The sequence below is a fragment of the Tyto alba genome, unplaced genomic scaffold (assembly GCF_018691265.1).
Source record: "Tyto alba isolate M040663 unplaced genomic scaffold, T.alba_DEE_v4.0 Super-Scaffold_30, whole genome shotgun sequence".
In the NCBI taxonomy this organism is placed as follows: Eukaryota; Metazoa; Chordata; class Aves; order Strigiformes; family Tytonidae; genus Tyto; species Tyto alba.
In genome coordinates, this window is record NW_024881305.1 from 7754983 (window position 1) to 7782848 (window position 27866).

The 27866-nt window shown below is 39.2% G+C and overlaps 1 protein-coding gene and 1 long non-coding RNA gene across 8 annotated transcripts in view; one reads left to right on the forward strand and one right to left on the reverse strand.

Annotated features, from left to right (window-relative positions):
* LOC116960277 overlaps nucleotides 1-27866 on the forward strand; it is a 133383-nt gene that overhangs the window by 50949 nt on the left and 54568 nt on the right. The gene's annotated exons all lie outside the window — the stretch shown is intronic.
* The window catches only part of NGF (nerve growth factor), a 33670-nt gene continuing 17675 nt past the window's right edge, over nucleotides 11872-27866 (reverse strand). For 2 of the 3 annotated variants that reach the window (XM_042800156.1, XM_032987277.2), the window contains 2 exons: nucleotides 16023-16163; nucleotides 11872-12742 (listed from right to left, as the gene is read on the reverse strand). In XM_042800156.1, coding sequence (XP_042656090.1) covers nucleotides 12011-12730 — 720 coding nt within the window. In that variant the 5' untranslated portion in view covers nucleotides 12731-12742; nucleotides 16023-16163 and the 3' untranslated portion in view covers nucleotides 11872-12010. Of the gene's footprint in view, nucleotides 12743-16022; nucleotides 17715-27866 lie in introns of those variants that run through there. The other variant, XM_009972301.3, reaches the window with a different exon arrangement.

Below are 27866 nucleotides of genomic sequence, written 5' to 3' on the forward strand. Positions count from 1 at the left end.
CTGTACTCTTGGTACTTCCCTGGGGTGGTTTTGATCACAGTGGTCTCTCTTCACGTTTTTTTCTTTGCTCTGGAAGCTATTGTATATAGGAGAATAGTTGCTTCTGTCATCCTGCTGGTTATGCTCTGGCTAGTGCCGCATAGTAGAGGTGTTAAGACCATTATCCTGCTTCCAATTTCATGTTGCATTTGTGCTTTCCAGCTCCCGGTCCCCACATGCTTACCTCTTATGTTTGATCACTGAATGAGGAGTAGTCATTTTAGCTAAGTATTTCCTAAGGACTCTTGAAAGCTAAAATCTAGCAGGTCAGGAGGGAGAGTGTTTGGAGGAGAAGGTGAAGTGATAGTTTCCTTTTCTAGTCTTCCCATGTAGCTCCTTTCCTTTTCTGGTTTCCATTTTTGAACTGTCATGATATTTGAGTTACACATTGCTGAACCAAATGATTGGTGTTAAAAATCATGTGCATGACTGCACATTTGCTGGGTGCTCCATTTTTTTGGCCTGAACTATCTTTGGAGTATTACTCCCTGTGAATAGATTATTCGCTCTGAAACATACAATCACAGCATGACATTTTTAGATGTCTTTTTGTAACCCTACTTTCTGGTATAGGCAAACCACAGGCACATCTCAGGAGTGTTGTTTGGTGCAGTATTTTGTCTAAACATTTTCCCACTGGATGTAATCCAGTCTGGGTTCGCAACTGTCGTGAGAATGCAACAAATCATTCTGGAAAGTATCTAAATTTGCCCCTATTGGTCAAAGCAATGTTTATGCATAGCCAGAACCACATGACAGAGGAGAGGGTACTCTTGAACCCTGCTAGTAATATGTGCTAAAAAAATACCAGAGCTCCCAATTTTTTTGTATGAGTAAACCACAAAACTACTGTTTGTTAGTTTGAACAACTCCTGATTTGAACACCATTGGAAAAAAGCCAGGAAAACAACTGGAGTCAGCCCAGAAACATTTTTTATTGTCGTAGCCACTGTATTTATTCAAACAAACAAACAAAAAACCTCAAAAAGAAAAACCCCCACAAAAAAGCCTTTTCAAAAATGTAAATTTTCTTTCAAAGAGTATTTTAGGGCTTTACAATGACTGCTTGAGATGCGTTACCTACATGAAGATTGCTGGTAGGAAACTGTCAAAATACATGCCATATGTGTACACATCTTTGCTCATTTTCAGTCCTGCCTCAGATCAGCATAAATTACTGTTCACTACGTCATATATAATCACTATATATGATATAATATATAATCACTATATAGTAACTTCCTTACATCTACAAGGTAACTGAGAATGATTAGCCTTGCAAAGAGGTATAATTAGCAGTTTTCCAGTGGAGTGAGTTGCAGAGCTCTCTTTACAAACAGGGCAAATGACCAGGAAAGTACTATTTCCATGGGTTGCTCTGAACACTGTGGTGTGGTGGATTTGTCTCCAACTGTAACTGGGGCTCAAGTTGCAAAATACAGCATTTAATACATATCTGGGGGAAAGATCTAAGGTACTTGGACGATAGAGGCTCTGTCAGGTAAAGCGTGAAGTGTGTTGACGGGAGCACCGGCATTGTTGCAGCCTGTTCTGTGTGAGCTTTGGAGGATAAATGTGCGTTCATTCCTCCATCCACTCGTTTATCATAAGCAGCTAAAACTGTGGCCTAGTTGCTCCTGCTTCCAACTGCCATTTCCATTCAGGATATTGACAGGGAAGATCCTTTTGGTAAGGAATGATGCATGTTTTAAAGGCCCAGATTGATTGACTGGGCCCTGCTGTGCATGGTCACCTGCCTGATGAGTGAGTTACGGCATCTCCTGTGCCTTATTAATCAGAGTGACAGTTTGAGAAATAAACAGGTAGCAAAATAGAACATGAAGATTCATGTGATTAGGTGCAAAGTAGGTAAGTATAGAGAAAAACGGGCAAAAACAGAATGAGAGCTGCTGCTCTTGAGGAACATCTAAAAATAATAATGATAAGCAAGATCCCGAGTACAAAAAAATATAGTGCATGAAAATAAAAATAAGACTGGATGGACTAAATTGCTAAAACAAAATGGAACCATGCAAACTGCAAGACACCCTGTTTGATTTTAAGTTGTTGGCTTCATCTGGGTGCTTAGTGGTACAGCCTTTTCCTAACTATGTCAGCATTATTTAAAAAGGCAGCGGTTTGCAAGTAAATACAGGGCAAAGCTGAGAAAATGGCAATCTTAAATGTTTGTTGAATCACCTTTTATGCTCAGATGAAAGGTCCTGTTAGAACCAATTAACAGAAACCCCAGAATTTGTTGACTTGTATTGCAGTGCAAGATCAATGGCAAGACTGCTGCAAGCATATACTTTATCTGAAGAATGACTGGTTGTTATGAATGTAAAGAATAAAGTCTTACAATAAACATAATTTTTCAGCCTAGTGCTGAAGAAGCTAGGAGCAGTTCCAGTTTGCAAAAACCTCATTTATTAATTTGATTGCACCTATTTGCCCTTGCATAGCTTTGATATTCAGAAGTCAGTGTTTAAGCCTTGCTGCAGGTGACAGCTGTACTGGAAGTTATTAATCACTGAATGATTCACCTGTTCACCTGCATTAGACAATGTCTAAGCAGTATGATAGTTGAACATGACCTGAGTTTAGGGTAGATGAGATAAATATTATTTGTTTAAATTTGTCCCAAATGCATAAGATGGTCTGTATGTTACATTCTCCAAAGAATTGTCTGCTTATTTTTTTAAAAAATCAGAAAATTAAGACCTGTATTGCCTTCTAAACGTTGGTGAAATAGAGGGCCATTCAGTACTTCAGTTGCAAATTTGAAGGAAATTTCTAGGTTGAATATAACTTAAGTTGCTGGGGTCACTGTATTCTTCCAATTTCAGAATGATAAATCTCCTGATGTAACTTAATTGGGTGGAAGGTGGTGCATTTGTCAGTAGTGCTGAGCTTATATGGAAATCTGCTACTCCTGGAATGTATGGCTTTAATTTTCATAGTGCGGTTCTCCTCCTTGTGCTGGCTGTGGAAATTGTAATTAGAGTAACTGATTCAACTCAGGATACAGTACCTTTAACTTTTTTCAGAAACTTTATTGCCATAGTTCTCCTGGCTCTGGAGGCTCTCTTAACAGCAGCAACAGGGAGGAAGTATGAAAACTTCAACAGAAGGTTGTGCAAGTAAACCAAACCTTTTTTTTTTTTTTTTTTCCTCTTTCATATGTCAGTAATTAGTCATTAATTGTAATACTTGCAATGTTTTGGATTCACAGTATGGGATTTGGTATGAGAAAAATGTTGAGAATTCACTGATGTTTTCAGTTGTTGCTAAGAAATGAAGGACCTTACAACTTCCCATGTCCTGCTAGTGTGCAGGTGTACAAGAAGCTGGAGGGAGCACAGCCCGAGCGATGGACCCAAATTGGTCAATGAAATATTCCATATCATATAATGTCATGCTCAGCATGTAGAAAAGGGTTATCCAGGAAGCAGGGGCTCTTACTTTTGGAATTGTGGTTTGGGGCATCTTGTCTTCTCTTGGATAGCTAGCTGGGAGCTGGGTTATCAGGTATGGGTCGGTGGGTGGTGGCTAGTAGCTATCAGTCTCATGGCAGAAAGTAACTGAACGTCGTCTGGTTTTGGCCTGGTTTTTACAGTTCAGTGATACAGTTGTATGTCATAATTCTTATATCGTGGTTGGCAAATAACTCTGAGATGCATGCTAGATGGCTGTTGGAAATGGTGTTAGTACCTAACTATTTTGAATTTAGCTTGTCTAATGCTTCAGTAGACATCTGAAAAGTTGCTTTCTTCAGACTAACAATAGCCCTTGCAAAGTATGTTGTGTTTGGCTTCAGTGATGTGCTTTTGGAGTGCACTTTGTCAGAGAACTTCAAGAACTCTTGTCTTTCTAGAATGAGAGTACTTGACTTCCATCATTAGTCAGTAAACAGTCCCAGTTTGGAACAATACTTTCCCATTAGATACTGCCTTTATTATGCTACTAATCACCTAAAATTATTTCTATGATACGAAAATCTTTTTGCTCTCCTTGTCTATTCTGATTTTATAGTCTTGGGAAGCTAATGGAGGACAAGGGACTTTTCCTATGTTTTTCTTATTCTGGTCACCTTCAGTTCTTCATCTTATCTAGTTACATGCAGCTGTTCTGATTCAGAATATTTTTAACCTGAGCCTCTATTTTTACTGTTTGGTAAACAATATTTATGGCTAAAATTTCTTACAGTCATTGTCAGTTGATGTAAAAGCTGTGGAAAAATTTGTTAAAATCTGCCTGCTCAGTTTTTTACTATCTTAATGGGAAATTGGTTTTCATGACTTTCTGCAAAGTATTCTTAACTTTGTGTGGGAAAACAGAATAAAAATTTGGATCTCACAACTATAGCTTTGACATAGTGGACATTGTTTAACAAATTGTACACACTCTTTCATTATTTACCTAATCAGTGGCTCTTTCCTGTGCTCAGCATGCTCCACCCCACTTAAAATGTCATCCCATGGTGTTTAAAGACTCACAGTGCATGTGCTTTTTTTTTTTTTTTTTTTTTAAATTTGAGTTCCAGTCTGTGTGAAGAACTTAGAACCAAAACAATCATTTGCAGTTGGAAATGTGAACACTTTTTTCCCCTTCCTTTTTTTTACTGTGCATCAAGTTAATGAATAGAGCTTGAATGTTACTGCAACACACCAAACTGAATTTTTGAATTAGTACACATCTTAACTTCTAAATCAGACAAGTTCTGTTTTAATTAGAACCTGTAATAAAAGTCTTGTTATTTAGTGGTTAATAGACCTTTCACAAGGGAATTCAGACTGTGCACGTTCCTTCCTTCCTGCCACAGCTTAACTTGTTCTGCAATAGAACTGGAATCTAACCAAATCAAATGATCCAAGAGAAAAAAGGAAAACAGAACAAAATCTCCAGAGGATGCATATGATCAGTAGCAACAGCAGATGTGCTTTTCATAGAGATGCTGAGAGCATCTGCACTGTGTTCATCAGAGGCTAAAGTTACTACCTTGGTTGAATGTTATTTCATAGCTTTACAACTGTATGATTCATTTCGCAAATGATCATGCTTTGAATCACAAACTTAAGGGCAAGATCTTGCTAAATGCCTGAAGAGGGGCCACTGTGTATGCTAGAATATGTAAACAGAAGTAGTTCAAAAAACGAGACAATCAATGAGTCAATGTATTCAGTATGGGCTTGCCTTTTCCAGGCAGGAGCCATCACACAGTAATTGGATGTGAGTATTAAGTGAAGCACCAGTTTGCAGAGTAAATATGGTGGATTTTGTGCTTTAAAGCTGGTGGACAGTATTCCATTTAAAAGCCATGTGTGCTGAAAGCTATGCTTCAGAAGAAAAAGCGATATGCATTTAAAGCAGTAATCCATTTAACTGATTTAGACATGAACATTTTGAGGGTTCTTTGTTTACCTTTGGTGTAAAGCAAGAAAAATTTGTCCTCCAGAACAGTTTGACAGAAACACAATGAAGAACCTCCTACCCCACCCTGGTGACTTTAATTATAGTCAGATTGTAGTGTCCTCATCATTTGGACAACAGGTAGCAAAATTATGGCTGTCTTGAACAAAGATGAATAGTAAAACTTGGCAGCTTCATTGTTCCTCTTAATTTCTTGGAGAGTTTAGGGAAACCCTCCAAAAACTAAGAATTTCTGATTCCATCAAAGTATTTGGTGCTGTTGAAGTCTGAAAGGACTCTAAGGAAAACTCAAAGAACATTGAGGAAGTGCTTGCTAGATTGCAGTGATTATTTTTACTTTTATCAGGAACAGTTATTACTGGGAGGATAAGGACAAAACATTTGATCTGATAATTTGAGGGTGATGCCTGGGATCTGCTATAGAATTGTGCACATAGGAAAGAGGTGATCCTCTGGTCAGAGTGCTCTGTCCTGAAGAAATTAAGAATTCTCAAGCAGTTCTCCTAACTGCAAAGCCCTTCGTGTCTGCTGTTGTCATGCTTGGGATGTTGTCTTCTGTGCTGCATGTTAACCTTACCTTTTCCTATTTGAATCAAGGAAATAACAAAAGTTGTCAGCTGATTGGGCTGAGGAAAGCACATCTCTGTTAGCTCTAAGATTGTGCAGCTAATGTCACCATTTCTTTAAACTATTATGAAGCTGTGTTGCTCTTTCACAGCAACCAAACCAAAGCAACATCCATTTTTCTGATGAAATGTTAGTCCTGTCATGATTCTCATATGTTGTCTAAAAGCAATGGATACTGCCTCCTGGCCAGATTGGAAATTGGATAATTCTGTTTTGTATTTTCTCAGTTTCAACTCTGCCTCCTGGGCCTGGGTGTTCTGCTGGGTTGTATTCTTTAAATATTAAATTGCTGTAGAGTAGTTATTACATATTTTGTTCCACTTGGGCTGCAATGTTCAGTGTTACTTAGTTTCTGATAGTTTATTTTCACTTCATAAAGCAGCTTGGTTGAAGGGTGCTACTGAAGTGGCAATGTACAGCCTTCAACAGTCATGCAGGCCAAATGCTGGAATTCAAGATTGCATATCAGGTCCAAGGGCTGTTCTGTAATGCTAGAGATATCATATCAGAATAGCTTATTTGTAGGCATATAGAAACTGACTTTTCTAGAGCAAAGAATTCCTCTAGAAGACGGAGAAAAGTGAAAATACAATACACAGTGATTCCAAGCCCTACAGGTAAGTTCCCTGACAGTGGTTGTAATTGCTCTAATGAAAGGTGTTGCTTGCTAAAGAAAAGATGACAAGGGTGTGGCTTCTACAGCATTTCTTCTTAATTGCATGTTTAAATAAGGGATTAGATAATGAAGCAGTAGTGTCATATACAGCGGATGAAAGGAAGCATATAGAGAAAGTACGACTGTTATGTAACCTGCCTCCTTCTCTGTCAAAATTTCCTGTCTGTATTGCAGTTGAAGTGAAAATAATCAAGGCAAGGCCCAGTGAAGTAAAACCTTGCAGGTCTAGGCGTTAGAATGGGTTTTCTGGCATCCCAGGCTTTTAGCATCAACTTGGCAGTAGGCGTGATTATGTAATCGGTAGGGTTTCAGGCATGTGTCATCGTTGTCCCCCCGCGCCCCCTCCCCAACAAAAACCACCACCAAACCAAAACTGTAATAACAGCAGTAACAAGAGGATGTTAAGTGATAGAAACTGATTATGGTCCACATCTTATTCATCTTTCTGGAGAATGATCTGTTTACCTCCAGGCAATATTTAACCTACACTCCTTAGACCAAATGAGCAGTAGTGAAGTTGCTGGTGTCATGCACATGGCATTTGGCTAAAGGTGAAACAAAGTCTGGGCTGATTTGCCTTTTAAATATAAGAATCTCATTTTTCTTTACCCAGAATCTAAAGAGATTAATTTCAGATTCCTGTAACAGTGATTATGCAGTTCTTCCAATAAATCTGTTTTGTATCAGTCCCTCTGGTTGTTCCTATTTTATACGAAGTAGCTTTCCTTTTTCTTAGCCATAATTGTTTTCAATCCTTAAATAAGGCTTTAAGAAGAAACGAAGGCACTTCATTTTTAGAGAAGCAGTTAGTTGTCAAGCTCGTATAAATTAAAACTTGTTAGACTTGTTAAACAGTCAGAAGAGAATCCAGCAACCATTTGTTTCAGAGGAAGTGGAGAAGCTGTGGATACCAGAGGCACTCTTGAGAAATGAAGCTAGCAGTTACGTTGAACAAAATTGATTTGTACAAATCCTTCCTCCCAGGTTTGTCAGTTATTGTAACTTTATACAAATATGAGTGAGGTTATCAAGTCCATTCCATTGCAGAACTCTCCGTGCTGAACTGCAGTCTTGAATCAACATATGAATTCAAACTGCAGCTATTACAAATGAAAGTAACTTATCCAAATATGGATGTTCTTGTAATTCCTTGGATACAGTGGAAGCAACACCAAATAAACTGTTTTGGGTGCATTTAACAGTGTTTCAGCAGTGTAAATTGAGTTACGATGTCATCTGGCTCTTCTGGTCCCTCATCCTTTCTCTTGCAGTTGTGGTATAGTTTTGATCACATGAGATCTTGTACAGAATCCAGGCAGTTCCTGCTGAGCAGTAATCCTGTAACTGTTTTCCCCTTCCTTAAAATCACATAAGAAAACAGATTTCCATCTTTGCTTTACTGTATAACCTCTTAATCATACAATTTGCTGTAACTGCCATCTGTCTGATTTCTCCAGCAGATGAGTTTGTCACCTACTGCCATCTTGTCAGTAACTCTGAGCCACTGAGAGAGGGCACTGTTGAAAGCATAGTTTCTCCATGAGTAAACATAAACACTGACATTAGGCAGGAATGTCTATCAAAAGAAAAAGGCAAGCATTTGAGCAAGGCAGTCAAGTCTCTATGTACCTAACTGCATCAATACAGGATTCTGTACATTGATCATAATGTGAGTTGCAGACAATAAAATGGCAGACTAGCACATGCTTGATTGGAGGGGAAAAAAAAAAAAAAGAAAAACGCCTAGGTATGATAAAGAACTATCAATAACAGTATCGAAAAATGCTCTTACAGGTTTTGTTCTGTTTCTGATTTTATTAACACAGCTTGCTGTGCTGTATACCAGTAGCATTTGTGAGTTTCTACACAGGAATCACTGCGTGAATTTTGTATTCTTTCATCCATGTATTGAAATTACAAATATATGGGGCCATGTTTAAAAGGGTCCATATACATAACGAAAAATGTTCAAAAGTTCTTTCTCCACCTTTTTGTAGATGAGTGACAACTGTGAGCATGACTTAAACAAAAAGAGTTATAGTTTAACTGTTGTCTGGAAACATGCAAAATTGTGGCAAATGTCACTGAAAGTTATGTAGTCCTTGCACCTCACTCAAGGCAGAAGCACTTCTGGCAGATACTTGTCTCATCTGTTCTGTGGCATGTCCAGAGATGACAGTTCCTTGTATCTCCAGGCATCCAGACCTGTACTTAATTTCTGGCTGCTCAGGGTATCCTTATTGTATGATACTAACTTCTTCAGATTGCATGAAACTCTGTGCTTGAGCTTTGTTGCTGGAGGTAACAGGGAAGCATGATGCCAGTTACTGCAAGAATGGCTAGGACTCCTGTTGTTTAAATCCTAGTCTTTGCATGTGGCACAAACATCTGTAAGTGGAATGAAGTTTGAGTGCTGCAGGAGGAATCTCACAGATTGTGTTTATGTAGCTGTGTTCAGAGGTGGTGCCTTATCTTGTCATCTTAAGAGCACAGTTAATACAAAAATGGAAATATAGCAATAATTCTCTTAAGAGTGCACTTTTCCAGGTTTTTTCTTATTTCATAGTCATAAAGCCCCACATTCTCATTAATTTCTTTAAATACTTCACCACTACTCAGTAGATCACCAGTCACATCAGTGTGTCACACAAGCATAACAGTAACATATGTACAGGGAGAGAAATGATGTACGCCCTGAAAATTTCAGTTACAGGCTTGAATTTTTAGCTCCTAAGTTTGGAATTCCAGCTTCTGCAATTAACAGTGGGATCAAGATCAAGTGTGAATGCACTGACCTGTCCTTTTTACTCTTCCACCCTCCCTTTTGAGACCTTTTTATGAACTAGCAAGAAATACCAGTAATATAGTGGATCACTGTGATGAAGGATGAACCAGTAGTCTAGTTTCAGCCATGGGAGCACAATATAAAAATCAGCTGAAGGGATAAATGTGGACTAGATCGCATCAGTATCTGCAGGACTAAATAAACCCTCCCCCCCAAATGAATAGCTAAATATTTATTAATTGAAATTGTAATCAAGGTCCAGATTTGTAACAATAGTTTATAGAGCTTTTAATGCCAGCTCTTTGTCCCTCAGATGTGTGTTATAGGTTGTAGTACCCTGTTCTTAGCAAGAATGTGCTTTAAGGTGTAGTCAGAGGAACTCATAAGTGGGCTGGATGTGGAAGGAATGCCAGCTCCCAAGATTGCTTTAGGAAGAAAGTAATCAGTTTCAGGGCTCTTTGAAGAAATGCCAAGTCTTACACATGTTTGGAATTACCAAATGCATTCATGAGATACTTTCAATTGCAGTTCTGTTATGTCAGTGGTAAAAATAATGGCAGTCTCCATAAACCTGGAAGTCCTGGATGAGTAGCAGCTTCTTCTTTCCCTAGTTGCATTGTGTCATATATGGTAAAGAGCACTTCTAATGCAGATTTGTTACTTTTATCCATTGCTTTAAGGCCACCAAAGAACACAGGCGGGATTCTGCTCCAATTCTGTGTTTTGCTTTGCTTCAGAATACTGTTTGTTTCACGGATCTCCTTCCATCTCTCCTGTGATGACTGGCAGGTGACTGCTGCTGCTGGTGTGTTCTGCTACTGTGCCAGAGAATCTGATGCCTACATGATTGCACTATAAGTATTCCTTAGTCTTCATTGCCTCCCCCTGCTCCTGAACAAGTCGTCATTATTTGGAGGACACAGGACAGTCAGGAGCCTGCCCTCTCTTTGACCTTTCAGATAACTGACTATTCATGCAAATATTGCAAATATGTTGTTCTGGAGAGAGCAAAACATTCTCACTGGAATTTTGCTGTCCCACACCATAACTACCTAGTAGAGGGGGGCCGAAAAGTGGCATACCAGTGATTATCAGGAATGGTCTCTGTCTCAGTGCCTTCCCCTTCACATAGACCAGCACTATCGTACCAGAAAGCACATCTTGTCTAGGTTTGATTATTTCTACCGGCACTAGTTTACCACAACACATTTTCTCTAGAGATCTGCTGCCCTTTGCTGCTTATGTGGAGGAAGCAAATGTCAGGTCTGTTTTTTTTGCTGAAGAAATAACTGTGCTTGGGGCAAGACAAGGGTGAAAGTGTGCCCTCTAGGATTTGGAAGAAACCAAGCTGAAAAATCTTAATGGTATTTGTTTTGAAAGAGTTTCTGCAATGAATAACAGCTGCTCTTCCAAAGGAAACAATGAGAGAAACTGCAGCTTTATTCAGTGTGCAGTGACTGAAATGCACATCACAGGCCTCAGTTTCCACCATGTACTTCTAGAGATCAGTGTTGCCCAAAGCACAGAAATTACGAGCATAGGGTTATTTTGGGGCTCCTTGCTAAAACACAGCCTTGGTGATTTTTTTTTTTTTTTTTAATTCTATCATGCATGAAAAAAATTGATCCTATGTTAAGTCCCCATTGCCAAGCTAGTAGCTTGAGAGAATTTTCAAATTTTAATTATAAGCCACGTTAACTTTTAAAAATTTATATATGTATATTGACATTTGCAACCCCATCGCTCTAATATAGCTCGTAAGTAATGAGCTGTAAAATACCATTTTAATGCAATAATATATACGTCTAGATTCTAGTCTTGTGCAGACAAATGTTCCAAAATAATTCAGAATGGATTATTTCTGCAGTGAAAATAATTTGGCAATCTAAAAACTGCACTAAAGGTCTGTCTCAGATATGTATCTAGCAACATGAAGAATTAGTATTTCTGCCATGAGTTCACTAAGATAATTTAATTATATAAGATTAATATCTTTATGGATCATTAATAAAACTGGAAGCAAGTTTAGAAGGGTCTTTTTCAGTCTCTTGGTAGTTGGACAAAACATTTAGATTTAAAATTAACCTACAAGATTTTTACAGTAAACTGGTAGGTTTTGTGAGGAAAATTCTTTTGTTGTGGGAAAGAGGAATATGTGTGAAAACTGTTAAAAATGTTTTCTTTTTATAGAATGGCGAGCAAAGATTGTTCAGTGGCCCTGTGAACATTTCAGAGTTGTAGGGCTGAGTGAGACTAAGGTGAAAATTTGTTGAAGGGTTCTGCCAGTAAATAAATTGCAAAACACAAAAGGTTTCCAAAAGAGTTTAATAAATAATGAGGTTCTTTCTGTACTGTATAAACTATAAATATACCATGCAGTCCTTTATAACTTAAAATAATTTACAGACTGAGGTAGGGGGTAGGAGGACGTTGTCATGGGGTTTAGATCCATCTCAGGGTTTCCCTGACTTCCTGCTGAGCACACACACGCAAGCTGTGTCAATTCGAATAAACCGCCAGGCTGCTTGCTTGCCCTCCATTGTCAGCGCTTTGACAAAGGTGTGTGTTGTGGTGCAGTAAGAGTTCCAGTGCTTTGCATCGATCCCTCGGCACCCACTGGAGACTGGCTTAGGGTCCCTGCACTTGGTCTCAAAAAAATACTGCTTAAAAATGTTGTTGTTAATGTTGACCTCTCCCAACACTGTCACCTCTTTGCCTTTAATGTCAGTGGCTGTGGTTTTGTCCCCAACCCACATGCTGACACTGTCACACACTGAGAACTCTCCCCGGTGTAGTACAGGGTGCGCGGTCCTCTTGGTCCTGGCAGTCCTGTTGAGAGAACCTGCACTGCCGCGAAATCCCGTAGTCTGTCCTTCGCCTGACACTGGGGGAGGCTGTGTGCTGAACAGCACCCGAGGAGACCGGAAACGCCTCTTGTTAAGAAATTTTGGGTCCACGGTGATATTTATAGCTTCTCTTCTACCTATTGTCCAAGTAGAGTGGCCGTGGGATGTCTGTGGAGCTGCCTTGGGAATGTGGTGTCTGTTATTCCGGTGGGTATTGAGCAGGGAGAGTTCTGCAGGATAATCCAGTGGAGCATTGTCCTCTGATTTTGGAGCTGCCTGTGTGCCGATCAAAAAAGCTATAATCAGAGTGTAGTACAGCATGGACATTACGCTATGCACCTAGAACAAAAGAAAAACGTAATGTTACTGTAAGCCATGCTGGCACAAATGGATGCTGTTGCCGGCAAATTCATAAAATACCCAGGATCATAAAGATTTCATCAGGTATTCATGTGAGTGCCAGATGTTCTTCCGGAAGACCTCATTCAGACAGCATAAGTGTTCTTAATAAAGCAAGAACATTAGAAAATAATAGCTAGATTATTATTAACTCCTCTGGTATTTGTTATTAGAACACTGTTTATGAAGCACTTGTATGGTGCTATTAATGTGGAGACCATATGGCAACAGCATGTTCCCAGGAGTGAAATCTCCAGTAATTTTTGCAGCAACTTTTTTGGCCAGGGTTGGTCTCATGTCTGCAAATACCCTGCAGAGTAGTGAGAGTAAAGGCAGTCTCTTGTCTAAACCAGCTGTCTGTTCAGTTAATTTGTCTGCAGAGGTGTCCTTAGAGCTAGGGTGGGGACCACCAAGCTGGTACCTGTGGAAGGAGGGGAGCCCCAGTGAATCGTGCCATTATCACATATCCAACAGCCACGCTTACCTGCCATGTGAACGGGCCCCACCACTCTGGCTGGCTCAGCACCCTCCATCTATCACATCTGCCCTTTCAGGATGCACCACATGGCTGATTTGGGGCAGATAAAGCCCAGGCTACTTCCTAGAAGAGCTCGGGCATCGCATGTCACGGTGGCAGGTGGGATTTTTCCATGTTCAAGCTGTTCATTTGGACAAATACGGATATTACATAGAAGCACCATGGGTGACGGGCTACTTCTGGGTTGGCATCTTGCGTATAGCATAGCTACAACTGTTGTGGCCACAGTACTGGAGATTATGTCCAGGGAAACACCTTCCTTTTTTCAGAGGGCCATAAGCAAGAAGGTCCACAAATGGGACTGCATAGCAGATCCAAGTGTCAGTCTTCCTTTGATCTGGAGAATATGCACATCTGTTTGAGTGTGGAATAGTATAAGACAAATGTCTAAAACTTCGCTAATAACAACTCTCTGCTAGGAGACCAGCATCAGTAATACCTTGTTAGGTAACTACCATGTGTTGACTAATTCATCCACCTGTTGGGTTAACAAACCAGCAGCAGGCATCCTGGGAATAAGAGACATTAAAAAATTATCTGAAATTGCAGTTAAGGGCAGACATTGAATTTCCTCTGTGAAGACTTAATAAGCAGAGATGGGGTATAAACAGAAAAAAACCCTACCAAGTGAGGCTCCTCCCCTGTCTCTTTGCCTTGTTTTGCCTGACGTGTCCCAGCTGGCCCTGAATTACGCCGTGTCCGGCCAGCAGGCAGGCAGCCGCACATAGACTGGACAAACAGGGTTTTGTAGAAGAGGAATCAGGCTCTGCAGTTCCACTGTGATTTCCCAGCGTGTCTTAATGTTTTTTCTGGGTGTGGGTCAATTACTGTTGAAGTTCCCCCTCTCTCTCTCTGTTCAGCTTTCTCAGAGTAGAATCATAAGCAGCACTAAAGCACAAAACCAGGGCTTTAGCTTTGCTAGAGCAGAGTCTTGTAGAAAATGTAGAACTGTAAGATGTCCCATAGGATCTCGTGTGGATTGTCTTATCTTGGACAAGAGCTGAATTTAAATAAATGGCAGTGTTTTTGCAGGTCTGGGGAAAGCATGTAAGAAATCAGCAGGAGATTCCAAGTGAAGGCAGTGACTGAAGAAGGTGAAGATGCTACAGTCCCTGCATCAAGGGGAGGAAAAAGACGGGCCAAAAGCCACATTAGCAGATGTCTGTGCAACAGTTGGGCTGGAAGAACTGGGGACAAAATGATGATGAAGAGAGTCAAATCTCTCTCGGAGAAAATCCTTACTGTTCCCAGGCTACTTTAATTTGCTTAAAACAAGGCTGAGGGCTGCAGCTTTCCCACATGCTGCTCGTGTTTGAGCAGTCATCATCATCTGTATAAGGAAATAGAGCTGGGTGTAGCTCAATAGCTTGGCTCTGCACGATTCAGAGAATAACCCCTTGTTCTACAACCAAATTAAAATCAGATGGTTCATTACATCTCTAAAGAGTTAGTTTTCCCGACAGAAATGTTAATGGAAAAGGTTTGCTGAACAAAATCCAGGCACAATTTAGACATGCCAATAGCCTCAACCTATTGTGTTTATACTTAAACCCTTTTTTTATTATTTCCTTCTATAGGAAAGAGACGTTGCAATGTTAGCAAAGAGCTGTTTCTGGTTTTGTGCTATACAAGATTCACTGCTTTAAAATGCAGCTACATTTATCTCCTTCCTCTGAGTTTCTTATGTTGCATATGCTAAGATTATTGCTTTAAGGCCATTAACACCAAATCAGAAAGATCTTGCCTACTTGCTTTTTTTTGAAACTTGCCTTGTGTTTCCTCTCCTTGTGGTAAAACATTCTATGGGGAGTGTGGCCCAAAACCAGACAAAATATATTTGGGATCCCTGGTAATAAGATTCAAAATTTAATCTTTTAATCAATTATTAAATTAGTGGATAATAGAAACTGACAGGTTAAAAAAGTTAATTAGGCTTGATGACAACAGAAGCAAAAAAAGTCAACATTGAAAGAATAGGTATGCCTCAGATTGTGGATTGTGGACTTTTTTTTGCTGACATGTACAGATATTTTACAGGCTATTTTGGGGGATTATTTCTAAACTTTGTCACATACTTAGTTACTAGACGCTTTCATCGTGCTTTATAGTAGTGTTCACAGTGCATGCCAAGTGCAGCCATCTGAACTTCCAGGAAGATGCACAGCTGCCGATTTTAGTGCTGGTAGTACACGGGTATCTGTAACATCGGCCACAAAGGTTATCACAGGCATTTCAATGCCAAAAATACAAAAACTATACTAAAACAGGGGATGTTAATGAGAACTGTGACTTGAAGTGGACTGTCCCTCGTTGTAAGTAAACATTCCCCACAAAAGCTATGATGTCTCGAGACTGAATAAAAGAAGATGGAGTAAGTGGAAATTCCAATTTTAGCCAGGCAATAGCTAGCTAGTGGGTATCAGTGAAGCAACTTGTTTAATAAGTCAAAGAACTAAGCTTTTCCAAAAATAAGATTATTAAATACGAATTGCCCTCGTCTTCATTCTTTAGAAGACAGATCAATAATTTTTTTAAGTTCAAGGTGATGATTTTCTTCCCCACTTTTATGTTGGTCAAGTGTCATTTAAACACTTCTTCTGGTACAGCTGTTCAGGCTACTGTGTGATACTCATAACAGATGATTTCAGTCTGCTCTGAGAAGAGTGTGTGTGTTGTGCTTACCTCTGAGGATACTGCACAAAAAACTGCTCCCGCAGCAAGGTCTTTATTTCATCCAGACACTGAGCTGGGGTTGGCTGCAGCATGCCATCGGGCCAGTTTGACTGCGGAGCTGAGTCTGGGAGTTGCTTATTCTGAGTTCCACTAGAAGTAGAAGTATTTGTTTCAATAATTAGCCAGCAAATAAGCGTTTTCAGTACCATTCCCCACTTAATAGCAGGCATACAGGGACAAATCCATTTGTTTGGCTCTCTGAACTGTGCCTTTTTCTCTGTTACAGTATAAAGGTTGTCTAAAGTGCAGTTCTCAACTTCTGAGAGCAGCACATTTGTAATACAGAGCTACCTTTATTCAGCACCTTTTCCTGACTGTGGTTAACAATCCACTGCTCCCAATCCCTCTCTTCCAGGCTCACCAAAACCAGGAGTGGTGCAGCATAGTGAAGCAATACTTGCTGATGTCACTGTCTGAGCAAAGTTTGCACAGTAGTGATAGATAAATGAGGGCTCAGACCCCCCCTCATCTTTGTCTGGGAAGCAAGTCTGGTTACAAGGAGAGGCACTACAAGTTGTATGCCAGCAAGTGTAGCCGATGTAAAACTTGGCGGCTACTCTGCTTGGTTGTCCATGTTCATCTAAACAGCACTATCACCAGCCCTGGGTCCTTCTTCTGACCCAGTACATCAAAATGGTGCAGTCCTATTGTCAATACACAAAATGAGAGACGTTTGTAGTACCTGACATTTGTAGGGCATGAACCTATCTATGCCCTATCCACAAATCTGTGCACACATCTTAGTTATGCAGTTCATGCCCTGTGCTGTCTTTTCTTATGATGCCCCAAGCTCTGGAATTCCTGTAGAGATCCTGAAGGAGGGTCGTCAGTGTGCATACTACCACTCATTCTGAACAGCCAGTGGAAAGTAACTTTTGTTTGTCCTTTGAGTTTTTGTCAACACGTACAGTAACATTGTCGGTGATTGTAATATTCCATATGAAATACCAGCTACCTATAGATTAGTTCTAGCCTTCCCCATCACTGTTTGGGCTAAGTATGAAGACATGCAGTTACAGAGTTGGCTGAGCTGTTTTGTAGTAGTGTAATGTTTAGTGAAAGTGGTTGGAGGAAAAAGAAGTGTGCATCTCAGCAGACTCGAGTGACAACATCTCCCGGGTTGTCCAGTGAGAGTGACTGGACTCTGCTGATTGTTTGGAACATGAGTTCCAATTGAGCAATTTCGTAAGAGAGACTGCTGAGGATCTGTTTCAGTGAAGAGATGATGCATGAGATCTTTCATTCACACATGGAAAAAGAAAAAAGGAAAAAAAAAAATAATTCTAAGGCTTTTATACTGCCAGAGCAAAATGTCACTGTGTGCTAAAAGCTAGTAAATTGGTCAGCCTCAGTGCTGGATAGCTGCAATTTTAAGAAAAAAACCCCAGGAAATCAGTATGCTGTACGAAATGAAACTCAGAGACAAGCTTGGGATGACATTTTAGGGGGTGAACCAAGTGCGTCCTTACCTGATGCAATCTTCTAATCAAGCTGTTTGGCGAACTAGCACTGGTGATGTAAAAAGACAATGAGTTACCCTCTTTCTGTTCTAGGTGGGTGTCCTGCTTTGGGCTGGAATAGAGTTCACGTTTCTTTTTGGTAACTAGAATAGTGCTGTGCTTTGTATTCAGCATTGGGTTTGGTATGAGAAGAATGCTGATAGCACATTGATGTTTTCAGCTGCTGCTGAGATTTCACAGACTCTCCAACTCCCCATGTCCTGCCTGTGCACAAGTGCACAAGAAGCAGGGAGGAAGCACAGCCAGAGCACCAGACCCAAATTGGCCAATGAAATATTCCATACGATGCAACACCATGCTCACTATATAGAGTAGGGGGTGGTTGGGAAGGGACTCTCTCTTGCTTCCAGGATTGCATTTGTGGGATCTTGGTATCTCAGGGTCGCTGTCCGGGAATGGGCTGGATATTGGTCAGCGGGTGGTCAGCAATTGCATTGTGCGTTGCTCGTTTATATTTTCTTTTACTGTCATTGTTATAATTTTATTACCATTATTAAACTGTTTCTATCTCAACCTGTGAGTCTTCCTTTACCCCTCCAATTCCCTCCCCCATTCCTAGGTGGGGGGGGAGGGTGGGCAAGTGGCTGTGGGGTGTTTGGCTGCCGACCAGGCTCAAACCATGACAGTAGGCTGGCTTTTTTCACTAGCATTCAAGCAGGAATCAGGTGAGGGCCAGAGACATATTTGAGTCTTTCTGGATTAGGAGAGAATCTGAAGAGTCTTCACAGGACAGAGGCCTTAAACTTTGGGGGCTTTTTTGGTATGTGATTCAAAGTGGGTTCAAATGAGCTCTTTGGCTGGGATACTCTTTTCACTGAGGCAACATAAACTGTAAACCTCCTCCCAGTTTTAGGAGAAATCGGCCATAAGATAAGGGTAGCTGCTGAAGCCTAGTGAAGAAGAGGAAAGCAGTGGACTGAAAGCAACAGCTACAACAGCAGGGAAATCTTTTGGTCAATTCAGTAAATAATCAGAAGGAGAAACACAGATTGCCATTTGTTGACAGAGAATTACCTGATTGTGTCTGATATTTGAGAAGAAAGGAAGATTCAAAACTTGTGAACACATGAAGACACATGCTTAAATGCTTGTCTTCTGACTACTGTAAAGGCAGAAATAACTCCAGTCTTAATTACTACACTGTAAATGGTCATATGGACCCCAAATCAAAGGAGAACCATTATCTTCTTCACCAGTTAAATCTAGCATGCTTACACCTTCTCAGCAGAGTACACTTCTGATTGTAAACTCATGGGTGCTATTGAAAGTGATAGAAATAGTATTGTATTAATCTTAAATATTTAGATAGCTTATTTGTTCTATTTAATAAGGTAAATAAGGGTTGTATAAGGTCCTTTTGTACTGCAAAAGTTACTGCTGGATTCAATGTGCAGATTCAAGTGCATTTGATAAGAACATGCTGCTAATGCCAAAGCACAAACTGGATTAATTTCACACCTGCACCGTTTCTGTCCCCAGGAGAGCTGACTGCCAGTAACTGTGGCCACTGAGTTTGGCTCTTACCAAGATCTAAATACAAGCTACATAATTTTTAAAAATCTAACTGCAATCTTCCAAGCCTATTTTCAAGCAGTGCAGGGCACAGGAGCCAACCTGTTAGGTGCTCATTGTATTACGTTATGCAACACTTCCACACTGATTTGGACCCTCTGGATTTGCTGCTGTCTGTAGATCATTGCTTATGTTTTACTGTACCTGTGTAGTTGAAGAGTTTAGGAGCTAAGCCAGTTGCAGTGATACGAATGTGTCAGGTCAAACAAAATTCTGAAACCCAAAGCTTCATGCTACCAGACTGAATATGCTATATTTTTGCAAGAATGTACTAGTAAAGTAATAACCCTTTCAGTGGACTCTTGACAGTTTAGTAATAGTAATGATAGAGCTATAATATGCTGGCCACTGCCAAAAATAATCCAACAACTTTTCCGACTGTTCTGCCACCCTAAGAAAACACTGCTTCAATTCCAACTGGCTGGTTTCTTAACCACAGAATAGGTTATTTTCAGCCGGGCTTTTTTTAAAGTTCTTTTACTGTCTTCTTCCCGGATTCTCTGTTGTGATGGAATCCAGTAAATGATGCAGTATTAGTCAAATGATGCTGAAGACAGCATCTGTGTACTATTCCTCTCTACCTACTGTTCCCAGAGGTTAATAAAATATCCTACTGAAGTATTTCTTCAGAATTTACATGCATTCGGGATTACAGACCTGGAGGGTAAAAAAACCCACTTCATTCTTATTTCTTAGTCTCAGCACATTTAGTAGGAGTAGTGGCACATTATAAATAAAAAAAAGTGCTATTTGTACATGAATGCTTCATAGGGGGTTTATAATAAAACAAATACAGTATTTACCAACTGATCTAAGGGCTGTCTAAAAAAAGTAATAATTGAAATATGGATGCTCAATCTTCCTATTTTTTTGCTTATTTGGCAACCATGCAATGAAGATGTCACTAGCAAAAGCTGAACAGTCTAAGAGCAGTGTTACGAGGGGCTTAATGTAAGAGTGGAGAAATGGATTACATCAAAAAGCAAGTGGTTCTGTGTCCTGAAAAATTCCTTGCTTGCAGGCACCTGTAAGTGAAACAAGTGCCAAACAAAACAAAGGTATTTTTGTATTTGTGTTTACAGTGGGTTGATTTCGCTCTTTCATTGACTCAGCAAAAAAGGCTGGGGAAGACAGATGAAAATCTGCTACTTGAAATTTACTTGAAAAACATACAATTGCATTTCAGAAAGTTCATGGTCTTCTAATGTTTCCTATTTCTGGTTACATTTTATCATTATATCATCAACAATAGACAGCTTTCCAGTAGTGAAATTTGCTCTGGGGCTCATAGGAACTTCCCAGTATCCATCAGACCCAGGGCATTAAGAGCACTGTGAGAAGAATCATCCTTGAGATTAAGAATAGTTTTCTTCTTTCTCTTACCTGTAGAACAAAGAGAAACAGCGACTTTCTTCTTTGCTACCAATGTAGTGCAGCCATGTAATAGTAGTCTTAAAGGAACGTGAATTCTAGTAATTCAGTTTCCAGCAGAAATTTGAGTCTCACTGTACTGCCTTGTTTCAACTAGAAACAGTACTCAGAAACAGGTCATCCAGGTTTTTTTACAGGACCAACAATAATGCTGTTCTTTTCTACAGTGTGGTATCTCTAGAACAATCATTGGGAGGTGAAACAAAATGTTTTTGTCATGACCAAGAACAATACAAGTTTTACCCACAAGTGTATATAAAGCTTCCCTGCTGGAACAGCTGACAGTCAGCCATCACTTTAATAGTGATAGCCCCTAGGGTTTAGTTTACAAATATTGCACTATTACAAATAGACTTCATGGAATAATACAAGAAGGACTCCTACTATCGAACTGCAACCTTCTCCTTTAGGGCAAATCCCTACCTTACCGTGTCTCTTACAGCTCTGCAGAGATAATTTATCCCTTCCTAGTGTTGGTGTATTGGCAAAGTCCCCCAAATGCTGTAAATTAAAGAAGGATTCAGTCATTAATACTAGTCAGACTGCACTATGACAGAATTTAATACACATTCTCTTGAGGCAAATGGGAGTGATTATTTTCGACCACACCTCTCTTAAACAGGTAAAACTTCCATGTTTTTTTAAGTTGCACATGATTTAGATCCAGCCACCAAAATTTTTGTTTGTTGTTGGTTGTTTTTTGTTTTTGTTTTTTTTTTTTTTTACAAAAGGATGACTTACTTTCCACTCAAACACAGAAAAGTTTTCTACAATGAACTCTTAAGGGCTGAGGATGTGCATTGAGCACTGAAAACTTGCTGGTTTTCAGCCCAATTAATTTTCCATTTAGCTTTTGCTGACTGCAATCTGAGCGTTTATTGCCACGCGCTTTTGCTAAAAGTGAGTGGAAATGGGGTGAGCAGGAAAAAGTTCCTCATTATTAATTTGTTAGCTATTAATTATATAGTCTGTGTGTTAAAAGTCTGATTTTCCATCATGTCTGGTTGAAATGTATTCTTGCTTTCCTTGAAGAGTGCCATATTTTTTTTCCTGTGAGGTTTTTTTCTTAGCATTATACAGTTCTGTAAATATGGTGATTGTAGCTTTGTGAAATCTCACAATGTGAGAAAAGACCAGGAAAATAAATAAAAACCTGGTGAAGCAATCAGTAATTGGAGCCATACTGCTGTGTTACAGTTCTAGCATGAAGTAGAAACTGAGGCCAAGCCTTGATTTTATACTGGGACACCTCTGACACCTTATGTAATTCCTGTCATGGTACTACACGTGCAGGAGCATGCTCAGCTTGCACGAAGTGTGGTGCTGCTCTAACTGAAGGAACGAAATTTTCCAAAATGCTTTGGCAAGCCTTTTTGTTGTTTGTCTGTCCATAATATGCCAGTAAAGCTTTAATTATGTCTCAGTTTTTATCCTAGATACTTACTATTTGCTGCATACGGAGTACTGGTTATGCTGCTAGAGCACAGAAACCAATGATAATATATAAGCGTTGTCTGTCTTGTCGGTCCTGAGGTTCTTGGGTATCCTGCTGCTTCCAGTAGTGGCTGACTAGGTCAAGTGTGAAGCACTAGAGTTGAATTGGGCTATCGATGTGGTATTACCAACTGTAAATATTAGTAAAAATGAAGCATGTTTGTCTGTAATACAAAATATTTTTTGTGCCTTATTTTAATAGAGAAGACAGTTCAGCCTTCTAATTACACGTTCACCAGATGCCATTAAAGTAGCTCCTATGCTAGAAATAGAAAAGATAAATTAATGCTCAGTTTGACTTAAATACAGCAAGTAAATGATTTTCTAAATAAAAATAAACATAGGCAATAAACAAAAACCATAGAACGTTGTAATCTAATGCATGATACAATTTGGAATGTTTTCTGTCATTCTTTAAGTTGTTGGCATATTTTAGGGATGTGCAAAAGATAAACAGAAAGGATATTTGAGTCTTTTTGTGATTAAAGAAACACTGATATATCTTGAATTTATGAAATGACGCATATTTCAGAAGTGAGCTTCCTAGTGCAAATAACCTAGTTGCTCTCAAGTCTCATGCAGTTCATGCAGAAGGTGTGGAAGAACAAGGGATTAGGCTTGTGTGAACACACATCTGATTTACCAATTTTGTAATTCAGATGACAGGAAATAGAAGAAAACCAACATCATAATAGCAGGAAATAATAGTTTTCACAGTATTGAATGAGCCAGGAAAGTCCCCAAAGTATCCCCAAAGACTTCTCCATTTCAGAGATGAGAAGTGGTTGCTTTAGTCAATAATGACAGAAGAAAAGGTTCATACTATATAGGTTTTGACCCAGCAGTGAGGTTTGTGCAGTTCTTTCCAATTACACAATATGGAGCATGTGTGCTATGCTAGGGCTACTGCTAGCAGATGGTTTGCAGCCAGTAAACTGCCACTTGTTTTCTGGTATTTTTTGCAGTGATGGATGATATGCTTGGCTGTCTATGCAGCAAATGGGATCATGGAGTTCCCCAAAATAAGCAACAAGTAGTGTATTAGTTTTATCTGACTGCTTCTGGTAGTGAGAGAAATGAGGCAGTCAGTTGCTGTTAAAGAGAAGGTGTCTGCTGGCACATCTTCCTCACTGAAACATTTGAGCAGGTATATGAATTAAAATTTAGCAGTAGCAATTCAGGGAAAAATATTCTGAGGCCTGAGAGGCCTTGAAGGGAATTTTTAAGCCATCATGACTAAGAGCAGTGTCAGAGGCACTGTATTTCAGCTTTCCCTTGATCTTAGCTGTTGAGCAAGAAAATGGGAATTTCTAATGGACTCAAGTTTTCATTCCTCTATTATATCTACAGTGACTCATCCTGTAAATAAGACCTTTATGTATGCTGAAGAGCCAGTTGGAACCTACCTGTGTCTCATACACTTCCTTTTATACCAAATGTCTCCAGTACCGAAATGTTCCTTTGAGTATTTCTAGGGAGAGCAGTAGACTGAGAAAAATGCTGCCCTGAAGCAATGAGCATGCATCATGTCACCATGATCATCGTCATCACAGATTGTGCAACAACTATCTACCTCTAGACTTCTGACTCAAGTTTAGTTTCGGTAAGGGTAATAACAAGAATGCTCGATAGCCCATGATGCATCTGTCCACAGGGGAAATAGCACTATGAGTCTTGACCTGCAGGGTGGGAGGGAATTCACCAAATCGGAAACAGATAAAGCTTTGGAAAACACTTCCTAGGGTTTTTTTTCTGCTTACTGGGGCATAGGTAAGGGGAATGGTTTATTTGCAGGGGCCTAATTTTACAACTCCTATCGTCCTGAACCAGTACATAAATATTTCAATTACTAGTGTCTCTTCAGAGAAGCCCAAAAAGACGAAACAAGTCTATTGCCCATCACCTTCATTGACACTCCATTCCTTCAGCACAGGGTGACAAGTAAAGCTACCTGATGGGAGAAATCCAGCCTGCAGCAACAGGTGGTGGTTTCTTGCAGTAGGTGGTGGAGGTTTGTGACAGAGGACAGGCAGAGCTCAACTTTAAAAGGGCTAATTTTGTAATTACTAAGTTGTAAAACATAATCAAGACTTCTGTTTCTAAGAATGTAATGTATGGCATTATGATACTCTCACATGTAGAATACACTCATGGGAATTTAGAGTCATCAGCAGTCATCTAAAATGTGTCTTCCTTTTGAAAACAATAAATGATCTTCAGGTCATGATGGCCATACCAGTAAAAACTTGCAATCGGATGCAGCTGTTATTGTGATGGATTGGCTGTTAGTACAGTGTTAAACATGCACAGACCCACGCTTACAGAAGAGAAAATTTTATCCTATTCAAGATAACAAAACCAAACTGACACTCATTAAATAAAAGATACAGATATTGTCTCTGTCAGGATAAAAATATCTTTAAATACAGTGAAAGAATAATGAATTAATGGTGACTTATCAAAACTGGTGACAAATCTCTCTGAAAATAAATGCTAGAAGACAGCCTTAGAAGGAGCATGTGAATCTGATTCTCTTGAAGTCAGTGGCCTCAGGGGCAGGAAACTGGTAATATTGAGTGAACTAGAAATAACAATGCTGGCTAGAAATAAGTTATCTGAGCATAGTGCAGTTGTATATCATCCCTATATTGTAATCTATAAAGAAAATCCTAAAATTAATGATTGACATGTGATGATTACTTTGGAACTTTCAATATAGACTTCAAACTGTGTATATACTTTATAAGGCTGCGGGGTTTCATAAATCCTAATTCATTGACACAGAGGAGTGACTAAAGATCTTAGGCACTAACTGACAGGAGAAATAGTGCATCATAAATGGAATAAATCCATCTCACCCATTTAAAGTTGGATGCCTTTGAAGTCTATGGAAACAGATGCCTCCATCCTGCCTAACTACCAGCCAGCATGAAGTATTGCTGCTCACCTGCAGTTCCTGTCCCAACACAAGAAGAGGAGTTGTTCCCTAGTTGCTGCTGAAAACAGACTCCAAAGGGGAGCATGAGGGTGGGTGTATGGCCTGTCCCTGTCTCCCTCTACACCTTTCCCAAATGGGTCTTGAGCTCGTTCTGCCAAGTGTCTAGCTTGCTGTATTTGGTCCTGAGGTTTCCAATACGAAATGACAAGAAATGAAAGACTTTATTAAACTACCAGAATCAAACTGGAATTCATCTGGGAAAAGAAAGTATGAGGGCAATGAGACTACAATGTTACTATCCCATCTTACAGCCAAAAGAAGTTAAGGCAGAAAAACACAATATCTTTAAGGGCCAGTAAACTTTTCCAACTAGTAATCTTATTCCAGCTCTTCAGAAGGGAATATAAATCCTGATTCATGTCCAAACCCTGATTAATAAGAACCAGCTGAATCCTAACAGCAATGCTAGCATTTAATTTTTATTCAGGCTCATAATTTTCATTTTTGTTATCCTCCTTCACTTGTCTACAAAGAAATTTGAAACAAATGAGAATTTTAGCGATTGGACGTGTATTGTAGTGTAATGCATAAAATGTGATAACTCCAAAAATGAGGTAGAAGATAAAAAGGAGCTCAAATATCATGATTAGATTCCCAAAGATAGATTCCATCATCTGTAATGTTTCTCTGGATCTTGAATTTGGAAAAGAACATTATGCAAGTACAAAGACATTATGGCTAAGATTCTCATGACTTTTAATACTTGATGCCTGTATGTTTCATGCTTTCCTGTTCTATTCCTTTTTTACATCAACATGGAATTTTATCTTCTACGAATCTTCCAGTGATTTTATAATGTTTTTAAAAGCCACAATATTTTAATGGTGCGGGAATTTTGAAAATACAAAGGAGAAGTTGAAGTGTGTCTGTATTTGACAAGTCAAAATGCAGGAAGGATTCAACAAAGAAGGCTAGAGTTGGGAGAACTTTAAAATGTTCTACTGAAGCTGAGGATCTGGCTGCATTTGATAAAAGATTTTGTAGCTGGAGCAGTTCAAAATGATGTGTTGGATTTTTTTCCATTAAAAAACCCCCTAAGGGTATAGGCAAGCAATTGCAAAATAGAACTTCCACCTTACAAAATGAGGATGCTCTTCTGTTCGTTCAGAGATTGCTGAGATAGTAGAGAAATAGTCCATACTGAAACAGAATATTACTTTGCATATGTAGGATTTTCCATCCAAAAATATCAAGTCGTTTTACAAACACTTATTCAAATGGGCCTTGCCACTAGCTTGTGGTCTATCAGTAGAATTTAATCCTGTAGCAAGTGAAGAACCTTTAAAATAATATAGGATTTTTGCCAAGTAGTAGCTATGTTCCTTTTCTCCCTTGGCACCCCACCCCCCCTTTAAAAAAAAAAAACCCAAACTTCTAGAATATTCTTCCCTATCTAAATCTATTTTACCTTCATGAGACATACAGAATTCAATCAGCTTCTTAGTGATTGAATTCCCTCTTTAATGATTTACTTTACATGACAGTATGGAAATTGTGAGAAGAAAACTCAAAAGAGAGCTTTTAGAAATTGACTTCCTTATTTTCATTGCAGCTGAAAATGGGTATTGACCCCACAGCAGCCACATTAATTCTGTGCCTACCTTATTGTAACTGCATTTAACTTACTTTGTTAAAAGCCCATATAAGGTATGGGAATAATACTTTTAATTAACTTAAAATGCTAATGTTTTTCTTTAAATCAGCATGCCCCAAGTTGAACTGAATGTATAAAAAACTAAGGAATTGGTCTGTTGATCATCAGCTGTTTGACTTCTGTATTCTTGGACATATTCCTGTAAATTTAAGAAGTATATAATTTCTAGATGACTACTGGACATAAGCAGTGGAGAGCAGTGAGCTGTGTCCTGCTATACGTGAGGTGACATGCAAAGATTTGTACAACCATTTGTATATCTTCTCATTGGAAAGCCTGAGCTTGTTCTGAATCTTGTGAAGGCATAGTGATGCTCAAACTCTTGTACTCCACCTGCCTTTCCCATTTTATTTGCATTCAGAGCAATTTCCTTAGAATTCTTAAGTACTTCACTACAGAGATATGAAATATGGTGGGTTTTGCCGTCTAAACTAAGCAAATAGTTTAACTGGGTCCAAGAACTTTCAGCTTTGAAGGGTTTTTAGTAGTTTCTGGTGACTTAAAAATTGAAAATTACTGAAGAGGTAGAAAAAAGGGGTTTATTTCTCTGCACAGCGAGACCCTTTTAAATCTGGTGCAATTTTGAAATGAGAGGGTAAAATCTCCTAGGAACAGGATCTGTAGTAGAGCTGTCCACAAAAAAATCTGGAAACATTGCCAAATAAAACAAAGTAAAACACAGAAATACTGAAAGAGTTATCAGATTGCAGTATCATCTGCGTAACTGTTGTAATGTTCTCCGGCAGCACAAGTAGTTCTTACAGAAGAAATAGAAGAAATAAGTCTCCTGACATCTAGGTTAGTTTACTAAAAAAACCACAAGGTTCTTTCTATGCTTTAAGCCATTTGTTCTAATGCTTTGGCCCATCTGGACGTGATCAGGAAAAGGGACCAAGCAAATAGGATTTAATCTGTGAGTCCTAGCACTTCAGAAGCAGCAATGTTACATCATTTTCTATGAACAGACAGAGAGCTGTTTTGTAAACTGTGGTGCTGTTGGAATTTTCACTCATGTGCTTTCATGCTTTGTATGTTTGTACTCAGTGCTTAGGTTTAAAGTATGGTTTCTGTGTAAATGTGTTGACATTATGCAACAAGTTCCATACTTACGTTTTTTTTCCTAT